Source organism: Mobula birostris, chromosome 5 (genome assembly GCF_030028105.1).
Source record: "Mobula birostris isolate sMobBir1 chromosome 5, sMobBir1.hap1, whole genome shotgun sequence".
Classification (NCBI taxonomy): domain Eukaryota; kingdom Metazoa; phylum Chordata; class Chondrichthyes; order Myliobatiformes; family Myliobatidae; genus Mobula; species Mobula birostris.
Genome location: NC_092374.1, coordinates 3,704,829 through 3,718,441, shown reverse-complemented (window position 1 = coordinate 3,718,441; position 13,613 = coordinate 3,704,829). Strand labels below are relative to the sequence as shown.

The 13,613-nt window shown below is 46.3% G+C and overlaps 1 protein-coding gene across 6 annotated transcripts in view; it reads left to right on the top strand.

The window, feature by feature from the left end:
- capslb (calcyphosine-like b) overlaps positions 1 to 12,664 on the top strand; it is a 30,728-nt gene extending 18,064 nt beyond the window's left edge. For 5 of the 6 annotated variants that reach the window (XM_072257507.1, XM_072257502.1, XM_072257505.1 and 2 more), the window contains one exon: positions 3,557 to 3,629. Coding sequence is in view for 1 of the 6 variants with exons in the window: in XM_072257506.1 (XP_072113607.1) it covers positions 3,557 to 3,658 (102 nt within the window). In the remaining 5 variants the exon portion in view is untranslated. Of the gene's footprint in view, positions 1 to 3,556 lie in introns of all 6 variants that reach the window. The other variant, XM_072257506.1, reaches the window with a different exon arrangement.
- Positions 12,665 to 13,613: the final 949 nt, after the last annotated feature.

Here is a 13,613-nt window from a genome sequence, read left to right as displayed (position 1 = left end):
AAAGTGTCCAACGACAGGAAGGTCTGGGAAAACCCTCTGGACTGAAGTCAAAGTGAAAGTAAGTTTATTCAAAGCACATACACTACCTTGAGATTCATTTTCTTGCAGGCATTGATAGGAAATAAAGAAATACAATAGAATTTATGAAAAGTATGCATAAACAAAGCAGGTCCTCTACAAAGCGATCACCCAGTCCACTGTAGTACGGACGCAATACACTGAATAGGTCTGTGCCTGGTTTCTCCAGTGCGGAGGAGACATCAGTATGAAAACCAGTGTGAGTGAGTTGTTTGGGCCCCCAGGTGGTATGAAGGGAAGAGGTGAAGGAATAGTGGTGGGAGGAGGTATGGTCAGGAGGCTGGTGGGTCTCCTGCTTGAGGAGTTATTGCATTGACCTTCTGCATTGAAGACTTGGGGTCTTCAGTCAGTCAAGCCCTAACTTGAGCCCAGAACCCCCTCGGACTGATGGCAAAGCCCCTTTCAATTACTGCGGGAAGAGGGCGGGCTTGGGCAATGATGGACTGCAGGACCCTCACACGGAGGGGCGCTGCGCCTGAAGTTGCTGTGACTAACCTGGCAGACTGCATCATTGTGATTCAATGGCACCTCAACTTCCCAACTACCACCCCCCACACCCCGTCCTCATTCCCAGCCTAATCCCACACAACTTCCCAAACAAGTGTCATTGAATCTGAATTTGAAGTTACTACTAACACCCAGTTGACTGGTGCCAGGTCAGAGTGACAGGTCTGGCCTAGTAATCTGAGCTCGGAGCAACAGTCAATAAATGTGTACATATGTGTAGAGGCACAGGAAAACCAGTATTCTCAGTGCCAAACTGTAAACGTTTAGACTATGGAGCACGCAGTGACAGACTGGGGGGAGAGGCAGTGGGAGATGGTCATGTCTAAGGCAACACGTATGAGCCCATGGAGTGTGGTCAGTGGGTGTGGAGGATGCTGGTATTTTACAGAGTCTGTATGAGTATCCTGTGTTCTTCGGAGTGTACCAGACTGTGTACGTTCTGCGCGAGTGAGCATGGGAGGTGCGTAGGACAGTGTGTGGGCGCGAAGAGCATGTAGGACCGTGTGCGCATCCCTTGGAGGATAGGTAAGTGGGACGCCCATGTTCCACAGGCTGTGAATCAGGCCGTGTCCTGACCAGAGAATGTGTGGCCCATGGATGGAGCACTCCGCACTGTGTATGCATGCAGGACTGTATGTGTAGTGCAGGTGTCCTGTATAAGTGTATGTGTTCTGCAGAACATAGAAAACCTAGAGCACAATACAGGCCCCTTGGCCCACAATGCTGTGCCGAACATGTACTTACTTTGAAATTACCTAGTGTTAACCATAGCCGTGCCACTCTGCGTAAAAAACTTTGCCCTGACATCTCCTCTGTACCTACTTCCAAGCACCTTAAAACTGTTTTCTCTCGTGCTAGCCATCTCAGCCCTGGGAAAAAGCCTCTGACTATCCACACGATCAATGCCTCTCATCATCTTGTACACCTCTATCAGGTCACCTCTCATCCTCCGTCACTCCAAGGAGAAAAGGCCAAGTTCACTCAACCTGTTCTCATAGGGCATGCTCCCCAATCCAGGCAACATCCTTGTAAATTCCCTCTGCATCCTGTCTATAGTTTCCACATCCTTCCTGTAGTGTGGTGACCAGAACTGAGCACAGTACTCCAAGTGGTGTCTGACCAGGGTTCTATATGGCTGTAACATGACCTTTTGGCTCTTAAACTCAATCCCACGATTGATGAAGGCCAATACACTGTATGCCTTCTTAACCACAGAGTCAACCTGCACAGCAGCTTTGAGTGTCCTATGGACTCGGACCCCAAGATTCCTCTGATCCTCCACACTGCCAAGAGTCTTACTATTAATGCTATATTTTGCCATCAAATTTGACCTACCAAAATGAACCACCTCACACTTATCTGGGTTGAACTCCATCTGCCATTTCTCAACTCAGTTTTGCATCCTATCAGTGTCCCGCTGTAATCTCTGACAGCCCTCCACACTATCCACAACACCTCCAACATTTGTGTCATCAGTAAATTTACTAACCCATCCCCCCACTTCCTCATCCAGATTATTTATAAAAATCACAAAGAGAAGGGGTCCCAGAACAGATCCCTGAGGCACACCACAGGTCACCGACCTCCATGCAGAATATGACCCATCTACAACCACTCTTTGCCTTCTGTGGGCAAGCCAATTCTGGATCCACAAAGCAAGATCCCGCTGGAACCCATGCCTCTTTACTTTCACAATAAGCCTTGTATGGGGTACCTTATCAAATGCCTTGCTAAAATCCATATATACTACGTCTATTGCTCTACCTTCATCAATGTGTTTAGTCACACCCTCAAATAATTCAATCAGGCTTGTAAGGTACAACCTGCCTTTGACAAAGCCATGCTGACTATTCCTAATCAGATTATGCCTCTCCAAATGTTCATAAATCCTGTATCTCAGGATCTTCACCAACCACTGAAGTAAGACTCACTGGTCTATAATTTCCTGGGCTATCTCTACTCCCTTTCTTGAATAAGGGAACAACATCCGCAACCCTCCAATCCTCCGGAACTTCTCCCATCCCCAATGATGATGCAAAGATCATTGCCAGAGGCTCAGCAATCTCCTCCTTCACCTCCCAGAATAGCCTGGGGTACATCTCATCTGTTCCTGGAGACATCCTACTTGGTGCTTTCCAAAAGCTCCAGCACATCCTCTTTCTTAATGCCTATATGCTCAAGCTTTTCAATCCGCTGTAAGTTATCCCTACAATCGCCAAGATCCTTTTCCATAGTGAATGCTGAAGCGAAATATTAAGTATCTTTGCTATATCAGGGGTAAGTTTTTTATGCAGAGAGTGGTGAGTGCGTGGAATGGGCTGCCGGCGACGGTGGTGGAGATGGATAGGATGGGATCTTTTAAGAGACTCCTGGACAGGTATACGGAGCTCAGAAAAATAGAGGGTATGGGTAACCCTAGGTAATTTCTCAGGTAAGGACATGTTCAGCACAGCTTTGTGGGCCGAAGGGCCTGTATTGTGCTACAGGTTTTCTATGTTTCTATCTCCTCCGGTTCCATACACACTTTTCCACTGTCACTCTTGATTGGTCCTATTCTCTCACGTCTTATTCTCTTGCTCTTCACATACTTGTAGAATGTAGGTTTTCTTTAGTGCTGCTCGCCAAGGCCTTCTCATGGCTCCTTCTGGCTCTCCTAATTTCATTCTTAAACTCCTTCCTGCTAGCCTTATAATCTTCTAGATCTCTATCATTACCTAGTTTTTTGAACCTTCCGTAAGCTTTCATGTATTGCAAAGTATGTGTCTCTGAGCTGTGAATCTGTGCACAGTCTGACTGTAACCATGTGTTTTCCAGAGATGTGGGACTATGCATGTTCCTTTGGCAGAGCGATGGAGAAGTGTGTTCTGCGTGAACCTTGGCCTAGTGTGTGTGTTCCTCAGGTGTACAGAGTGTGTAGAGGGTATTCTCGGCTGTTACTCTGCTTCCAGCTCATTCTCCTGTTTATTTGCAGGTCACCCAATTTGAATTTATTAATTATTATTCGGGAGTGAGTGCCTCTATTGACAATGATGCCTACTTTATCCTAATGATGAAGTCCTGCTGGCGGATGTGATCAACGATGACGTTATCGTTTGGGGAAGTGCAGACTGATGAGATGGATGTATCACTGTGTTTCCAGGTCAGGGGCTGCCTCTCTGCCCTTATACACGGCGCTGCGGCTGACTTCACCTCTGCTCTCTGTACCGAGGCCACCTAATCCGTTGCTGGCTGGGCTGATTACCCTGTACAGAGCCTTGATACCGTCCACCCTCTGACACCATCCCCGCTGATCGGGGCATTGCCAGAACTCAGATCCCTTTTAAATTTCTTACCCTCTCTCATATAAACATCACAATTCAGTACAGCACAGCCTCTTCTGGAAGACCAGGCTAACATCTGCTCAGAACTGAAGTGCCCACCCTGATTAAACAACATCCGAAAACCCCAGAGACCCTCAGCAGGTTGGGGTCAGCAGACGCAACATTTCAGGTCAAAACCTTTCAGTCAGGCAGGCTCTGCGATTCTCTAGCACAGAATTCCACTTCACCTCACCTTGTCCATATCTATCCTAACCCTGTGGTCTTTAGCCTGTGTCTGGCCCACCTTGTCAATGTCTACACTAACCCTGTGGTCTTTAGCCTGTGTCTGGCCCACCTTGTCAATGTCTACACTAACCCTGTGGTCTTTAGCCTGTGTCTGGCTCACCTTGTCAATATCTACACTAACCCTGTGGTCTTTAGCCTGTGTCTGGCCCACCTTGTCAATGTCTACACTAACCCCTTGCTCCAGCCTGTGTCTGGCCCACCTTGTCAATGTCTACACTAACCCCTTGCTCCAGCCTGTGTCTGGCTCACCTTGTCAATGTCTACACTAACCCTGTGGTCTTTAGCCTGTGTCTGGCCCACCTTGTCAATGTCTACACTAACCCTGTGGTCCTTAGCCTGTGTCTGGCCCACCTTGTCAATGTCTACACTAACCCTGTGGTCTTTAGCCTGTGTCTGGCCCACCTTGTCAATGTCTACACTAACCCTGTGGTCTTCAGCCTGTGTCTGGCTCACTTTGTCAATATCTACACTAACCCTGTGGTCTTTAGCCTGTGTCTGGCTCACTTTGTCAATATCTACACTAACTCCTTGCTCCAGCCTGTGTCTGAGGTGACTCAGGTGTTCGTTTGCATCTTTTAGCAACATTGTGAGAGCCCCTGTGCCCCAGGACAGAGTTCCATTCCCAATATCCCTGTGAATCTCCTCTGCACACCCAGCTACCTCGAGTAGTGTTGTGAGCAGAACTGCAGCCATGACTCCAGCGTGGCCGAACCAGTGTTTTGTAGAGTTGTACCATGGCCTCCTTACCCTTATAGTCTCTGTACTGATCAATGACAACAAGTATCCTGTTTATTTCTGCCTTGCACATAGAACACTACAGCACAATATAGCCCTTTGGCCCATGATATTGTGCCAACCTTTTAACCTACTCTGAAATCAATCCAACCCTTCCCTCCTACATAACCCTCCATTATTTTCATTCATGTGCCTATCTGTAAATCTCCCTAATTTATCTGCCTCAAACACCACCCAGTAGTGCATTCCATTGTGTAAAAGCCATACCTCTGACAACCACCCCTACATTTTCCTCCAGCCACCTTGGAAGATATGCCCCCTGATATTGTCGATTTCTACCCGCGGAAAAAAAGTCTCTGGTGTCCATTCGATATATGCTTCCTATCAGCTTGTACGTCTCTTTCAAGTCACCTCTCATTGTTCTTTGTTCTAAACAGAAACACCCCAGCTTCCTCAATCTTTCATATGTACCCAAAGATCCCTTGTTCCTCACTCCCACCATCCATGGTTTATATTTGACCCTAAGTCCTCCCCAAATCCACCACCTTACATTTGTCAGGATTAAGTTCTTTCTGCCATGGCTGTGCCCAAGTGACCAACTTTCTCTCTTAGAACAGAGAAAAACAGATGTTCAAACTCATTTTGGTATTGATAAGACTTGCCAAGGAGAAAAAAAACAGCCTCTAGTGAGTCAGTAACCAGGGAGCATGGCTATACCACCAGAGAGATCATGATTCTATATCTAACTCATGCCACCATAATCCAGAAATCAGTCATTAATGTGAAGAAGGAGCTTCACTCTGCGTCTGGGAGTGTGTGGTGGGACAGTATAAAGGAACTTTCACTGTGTCTGATCACAGGGAGTGTGTGATGGGATGTTGTGGAGGGAGCTTCACTCTGTGTCTTACACTGGGATTGTGTGACGGGTCAGTGTAGAGGAAGCTTCACTCTGTATCTGACCCTGGGAGTGTGTGATGGGAGGGTGTAAAGGGAGTTTCATTTTGTGCCTGATGCAGGATGTGTGTGATGGGACAGTGTAGAGGGAGCTTCACTCTGTGTCTGATCCCGGGACTGTGTGATGGGAAGGTTTAATTTTAATTTCACTATGTCTGATGGTTTAGTTTTACTATGTCTGACATAGTTTTACTATGCCAGTTTAATTTTACTGACGGTTTAGTTTTACTATGTTTGACGCCGGCAGTGTGTGATGGGACGTTTGGTTTCACTGTGTCTGACGCTGGGAGTGTGTGATGGGATGGTTTACTCTAACTTGTACTGTGATTATTGTGACACAATCTTATCTCTATTAGTCATACACAAGAGAACAGGCTATCTGTGCTGACCCTCACACATTTACACCAACCTTACATTAATCCCCATTTTCCATTCTCACTCTCCCATCTACTCCCTCCAAATCCACCTGTCACCCACGTACTGGGGACCATTTACTGTGGCCAGTTAACCCACTGGCATGCACATCTTTGGGATGTGGGAGGAGACCGAGCTATCTGAGGGAAACCCATGTGATGATGGAGAGAATGTGTAAACTCCACACAGACACCACTGGAGGTCAGGTTTGAACTTCGTTGCTTGACCAGCAGCACTAATCTGTCCTGGTACAGTATATCAAGCCAAGGCTAGAGCTTCACCACCATCAGCTTTCCTTTGGAGCCTATAGTATCAGCTGCCATCCCGATTCCGTGTCCACATCAATTACTTCGCTGTGCTTCACTCTCGGACCTGTCCCTTTTCATCTTTCACTCACTCGTGCACAGGCTCTCAGTCGAGCAGTGGGTTCATGTTAACATTCTTTCATAGCCTAGACCATCCCTTACTCTTCATCTTTCTGGCCTTCTGATTTTCCCTCAATGTGTCTCTCCACCATTGGCCACCATTGCCCAAGTGTCAATACCTGTCCCTCAACTTTCCTCCCCAAATCTTTCTTTCCTTTACATTGCAGAATCACACCTGTCCTCAATAGGTACAGCAGAGAAGGTGCACGTTATACTGGTAGGATTGGATGGAATTGTTTGGGCCAAGCGTACAGTACAGACATACCATGAGCATGAAGTGGGTTGTTTCTGCAAAGCAGGTTTCACATTTCTCTGGCTCAGTGTCAGGTTGAACAAAGGAACCTTGCAGTACAATAACATGGTTCCCTATGAGTGAAGAGACATGTAGAAAGCTTTTGGCACGTTGGCACTCATCAGTCGAGACACCAAGAAACTGAGATGTTGCAGTTGTAGTATTTTGAAGCTACACGTCGAAAACTGTGTTCTGTTCTGGTTGCTCTGTGATGGGAAAGATGCCATTTAGCTGGAGAGTCGAGACTTATGACTGAGTTATAGTGAGAGTTTGAGGAGGCTAGGACTTTATTCACTGGAGCATAGGAAAATAAGAGGTGTATATAAGTCTGAACGGCATAAATTAATGTGCACAGCCTTTTTCCCAGAGATGGGAATTAAAAATGAGGGGCAATGGCTGAAGGTTTGAGGAGACAAATCTAATAGGAATGTGAGAGACAAGTTCTTCACACAGAGAATGATCAGTATATGGAACGAGCTGCCAGAGAAAGTGGTTGAGGCAGCCACATTAACAACTTTTAATAGAAACCTGGACAAGAAAGGCTAACATAGAACATAGAATAGTACAGCACAGTACAGGCCCTTCGGCCCACAATGTTGTGCCAACCCTCAAACCCTGCCTACCATATAACCCCCCACCTTAAATTCCTCCATATATCTGTCTAGTATTCTCTTAAATTTCACTAGTGTACCTGCCTCCACCACTGACTCAGGCAGTGCATTCCACGCACCAACCACTCTCTGAGTGAAAAAGCTTCCTCTAATATCCCCCTTGAAGTTTGTCCTTCCGAAGTGTACCACCTCACACCTCTCTGGGTTGAATTCCATCTGCAACTTCTCAGCCTACTTCTGCAGCCTATCAATGTCTCTCTGCAATCTTCGACAATCCTCTAAACTATCTACAACACCACCAACCTTTGTGTTGTCTGCAAACTTGCCAACCCACCCTTCTACCCCCACATCCAGGTCATTAATAAAAATCACGAAAGGTAGAGTTCCCAGAACCGATCCTTGTGGGACACCACTAGCCACAACCCTCCAATCTGAATGTACTCCCTCCACCACAACCCTCTGCCTTCTGCAAGCAAGCTAATTCTGAATCCACCTGGCCAAACTTCCCTGGATCCCATGCCTTCTGACTTTCTGAATAACCCTACAGTGTTGGGCATGTGGCTAAGTGGTTAAGGCATTCATCTAGTTACCTCAAGGTTGCTAGTTCGAGCCTCAGCTGTGGCAGCGTGTTTGTGTCCTTGAGCAAGGCACCTAACCACACATTGCTCTAGTCTGTGCGAGGAGTGGCGCCCCACACAGACTACCAATCTGTGCCTTGTAAGGCATGAAAATGCCTGATGCAGACCTCTCACGGTCTGAGACGACGTTCCCTCCTTACCATGTGGAACCTTGTCAAATGCCATACTAAAATCCATGTAGATCACATCCACTGCACTACCCTCATCTATATGCCTGATTACCTCCTCAAAGAACTCTATCAGGCTTGTTAGACACGATCTGCCCTTCACAAAGCCATGCTGACTGTCCCTGATCAGACCATGATTCTCTAAATGCCTATAGATCCTATCTCTGAGAATCTTTTCCAACAGCTTTCTCACCACAGACGTAAGGCTCACTGGTCTATAGTTACCTGGACTATCCCTACTACCTTTTTCGAACAAGGGGACAATATTCGCCTCTCTCCAATCCTCTGGTACCGTTCCTGTGGACAACAAGGACATAAAGATCCTAGCCAGAGGCTCAGCAATCTCTTTCCTTGCCTCGTGGAGCAGCCTGGCGAATATTCCGTCAGGCCCCGGGGACTTATCCGTCCTAATGTATTTTAACAACTCCAACACCTCCTCTCCCTTAATATCAACATGCTCCAGAACATCAACCTCACTCATATTGTCCTCACTGTCATCAAGTTCCCTCTCATTGATGAATACTGAAGAGAAGTATTCATTGAGGACCTTGCTCACTTCCACAGCCTCCAGGCACATCTTCCCACCTTTATCTCTAATCAGTCCTACCTTCACTCCTGTCATCCTTTTGTTCTTCACATAATTGAAGAATGCCTTGGAGTTTTCCTTTACCCTATTCGCCAAGGCCTTCTCATGCCCCCTTCTTGCTCTTCTCAGCCCCTTCTTAAGCTCCTTTCTTGCTTCCCTATATTCTCAATAGACCCATCTGATCCTTGCTTCCTAAACCTCATGTATGCTGCCTTCTTCCACCTGACTAGATTTTCCACCTCACTTGTCACCCATGGTTCCTTCACCCTACCATTCTTTATCTTCCTCACAGGGACAAATTTATCCCTAACATCCTGCAGGAGATCCCTAAACATCGACCACGTGTCCATAGTACATTTCCCTGCAAAAACATCATCCCAATTCACACCCGCAAGTTCTAGCCTTATAGCCTCATAATTTGCCCTTCCCCAGTTAAAAATTTTCCTGTCCTCTCTGATTCTATCCTTTTCCATGATAATGCTAAAGGCCAGGGAGCGGTGGTCACTGTCCCCCAGATGCTCACCCACTGAGAGATCTGTGATCTCACCTGGTTCATTACCTAGTACTAGACCTAGTATGGCATTCCCCCTAGTCGGCCTGTCAACATACTGTGACAGGAATCCGTTCTGGACACACCTAACAAATTCTGCCCCGTCTAAACCCTTGGAACTAATCAGGTGCCAATCAATATTAGGGAAGTTAAAGTCACCCATGATAACAACCCTGTTATTTTTGCACCTCTCAGCTCCTCTGTATCTCTGCTGCTACCAGGAGGCCTATAGAATACTCCCAATAGAGTAACTGCTCCCTTCCTGTTCCTGACTTCCACCCATACTGACTCAAAAGAGGATCCTGCTACATTACCTACCCTTTCTGTAGCTGTAATAGTATCCCTGACCAGTAATGCACCCCCCCCATCCCTTTTAAAGCACTGAAATCCAGGAATATTGAGAATCCATTCCTGCCCTGGTGCCAGCCAAGTCTCTGTAATGGCCACTACATCATAATTCCATGTATGTATCCAAGTTCTCAGTTCATCACCTTTGTTCCTGATGCTTCTTGCATTGAGGTACACACACTTTAGCCCTTCTACCTTACTACCTTTACATCCTTTATTCTGCTTCTCTTTCCTCAAAGCCTCTCTATGTTAGATCTGGCTTTACTCCATGCACTTCTTTCACTGCTCTATCGATCGCTCCGGGTCCCATCCCCCTTGCAAATTAGTTTAAACCCTCCTGAGCCATGCTAGCAAATCTACCTGCAAGGATATTGCTCCCCCTCGAGTTCAGGTGCAACCCATCCAATCTGTACAGGTCCCACCTTCCCCAGAAGAGATCCCAATGATCCAAAAATCTAAAACCCTGACCTCTGCACCAACTCCTCAGCCACACATTGAACTGCCATCTCCTCCAATTCTCACCATCAACATCACGTAGCACTGGCAGCAATCCTGAGAACGCCACCCTTGAGGTCCTGTTCTTCAGTCTTCTGCCTAGTTCCTGAAACTCACACTTCAGAACCTCATCCCTCTTCCTGCCTATGTCTTTGGTACCAACATGTAAGAGGGACATGGGGCAAACGTTGACAAATGGGAGTAACTTGGATGGGGCATCTTGTTTGCATGGATGATGTGTCAAAGGACCTGTTTCTGTGCTGTATAATTATAACCAATTAATCTAATGCTGATAAGAATTTCCTTGCAACATGGCTATTAATACCAAAATATTATGACAAAGGATCTTTGGCCTGAAACATTAACTCCATTTCTCTTTCCCACACTTGGGGCCTGACATGCTGAATAGTTCTGCCATTTTTTGTTTTTATTATAAATACTGGGGCCTCTCCACAGACAGAGGGAAAATCTGCAGGCAGCATCTAAGCATCATCGTGTTCTTGATTTTTGGGCACAGAATGGCTGATGTGGGATCACTGAGTTCACCTTCCCTGCACTGTGGGGCAGAGTATGCATACCGTCACTGTTGTGCACACTCACTCCCCAGTCTCTCTCAGTACCTGTCCTGCTCACTGCAAGGTGCTGGGTCCCTCAGGTCTACAGACAGCAGGGAACCCATGGTATTGAATTCTCTCTACGGGGACAAGCTGAGAATACTCACCCTGCCAGTCAGCATCTGTGCAGAGAGCCAGAGCTAACAACTTAGGTTATCAATTTTTCATCAGCGATGGCAGGGAAAGTGGGAGGGCAGAAAGGCTCCTTGAGATGGAGATGAGGAAGAGAAGAGGGTGGGAAAGTGGTGTTGAGGCCAAGACTGGACTTGCCATGGCCCACAAAGTTCAAAGGCTCATTTTACTATCAAAGTATACAACTCAGAAATTCTTCAGTTCTCCGGGTAGCCATGAAAGGCAACACGATCATCAAGCCCAATATCCCACCTCCCCACACAAAAACAAACAAAAATGAAGCAGGCATGTCAGCCCCCAAATCTCCCCAACACAAAAAAAACGAACAAAACAGATCAGGCAATATACCATAGAATATAAAAGCTGTAAGACTGAAAAACAGAATCTATAGTCCAAAGTCCAAATGGAAAAATGAAGAAAAACCTGGATAATACTGACTGAGCCCAGGCACAGCAGCAGGTTATTCCCTCTCCATTACTGATCACAAGACAAGCAGCTCCTGCTCACCCTCTGCACTCGCTTCGATACTTCAATCGCCCTTGTCGCTTTAATTGGTGAACAGTTGGAGCTTAAATCGGTGAAATGGAGCCAAACATCGGCTTTGCTACATCCTGCAGCTTGTCTGCTATGATACTGCCTCCTGAGACTGCAGAGTGCTGGGCCACCCGAACGAACTCCAAAATTCCCCAGCCTCCTCGACGTTTCAATCTACCTCGTCGCTTTAACTGATGAAAAATGGAAGCGTTAATCGGTGAAATGGGTCAAACGTTGGCCTGCAACCTTCTCACCATGAGGCGTGCTCACGCTGCCTTTGTCTCCCGTAACCTCAGAGACTGTAGAGTGCTGAAGCCCCCAACTGATCTCCAACAGTTCCAGAACCACATTCAAGATCAGAAACAAACGTAAAAGACATAAATGAAGTGGCGGGGGGAAAAGGTTCCATAATCTATTCAGAAGATGTCATCAAAGGAGTGTTGTATGCAGGCCTTGACCTTCAGCTTTTTTCTGCCTGTTTCACTGGGATAATACCCATTCTCTACTGAAATCTCTCTCCATTGCTGTCACCTTTTACATTACTATATCCTGCAGGCTGTGGAGAGGGGCCATTAAAGCTGAAAACATTCACATTATTTTGATTAGAAGACAAAAGTCTGGCTTCAGAGCAACGCTCAGGACCAGAACCACGCTGACTATTACTGTTAATCTTCCCAGCGTTGTGATTTGTTTTATAAGATGTCCAGTTTGGTGATAGCGTTAAACAGAATCTGTAATGTGCAAATTATTGAGTTTTTAGGTGAGGCACTATGACTCATCTTTCTCCGGGTACACTGAGTGGGGGCAGGACTGCGTCACACAGCCCACCACGGCAGACAGTCAGTCAGCCTCTAATCATCTCTCGCTGACCCAACCTGCCAAAGGATCTGGGCACACAAGAGACCGTAGAAGCAGGAATCTGGAGCAATCAAGTTACCTTTCTTTGAAAATATTGTTCTACTGTAAAAATTTATTAAAATTGCTCTTTGAATCATGTAGCAGCAGTGTCCTGCCACAGTGAATTTTATTTTGATGATAGCATCATGTGTGGGGATTTGAGTGTGAAGATTTCAACCCAGATGGTTAATGGAGACCCTTTAAAATTAATCCCAGTCCTCCTTTAGAGATGTTCCTTTAAGTTTATCATATTCAGTAAGTTAACATTTTATTTGGTATAGAAGGTTGAGGACTGATTTTTTCCATGGAAACAATCCTGTCTAAGTTTGGTGTGAACCAGTAGTTTGATGCCAGCCTAGTGGCCGAAAGATGATTTTCCAGTAGGCCTGCGTGCTGCTGTTCTAGAAAACCAAGTCCATGCCGCTGGACTCTCGCAGCAGCATCTGTGAATATCAATTGTAGCCCCTCTTGTTTAATATCCCCTCTATAATGTGACAACTTGAACCGCTCACAACATTCCAGATACTGTTCACCAATATCTTTACAGCTACAGTATAACATGACATCCCAACTCAGTCAGCTACCTACACCTGATGTATGCCTTCTTTTTTCCTGACTCAAACCTCAATATCCCTTTATTTGAAACCTTATGAAATTATGGTCACTAATCCCACGGCATTTCAGCCACTCCTTTCCTAAAAGGAGACTGAGAACTGTATTGAGAACATTCCTGGACAAATCTGATCCCATAGCAGTCCCTGTCCATATCAGGGAAGCTAAGATTGCTTGTTATTACTACCCTATTATTCCAACACTTCCTACATGTTTGTAAAATGGACCTGGCCTCGCTGGACGTTCATGCAAAGATATCCTCTCTAACTAATGCTGTGGAACAATACTAAAGCACTGGATGTACTGAGGGAGACACCCCTCGGGATCTCGGTGCCCCTCTGATGGATAGCTGGCTGTGATCTCTCTCCCAATGGGGCGGAGAAGAGACCAGTGAGTTACAGGCGCAATGTGCAGCTTGT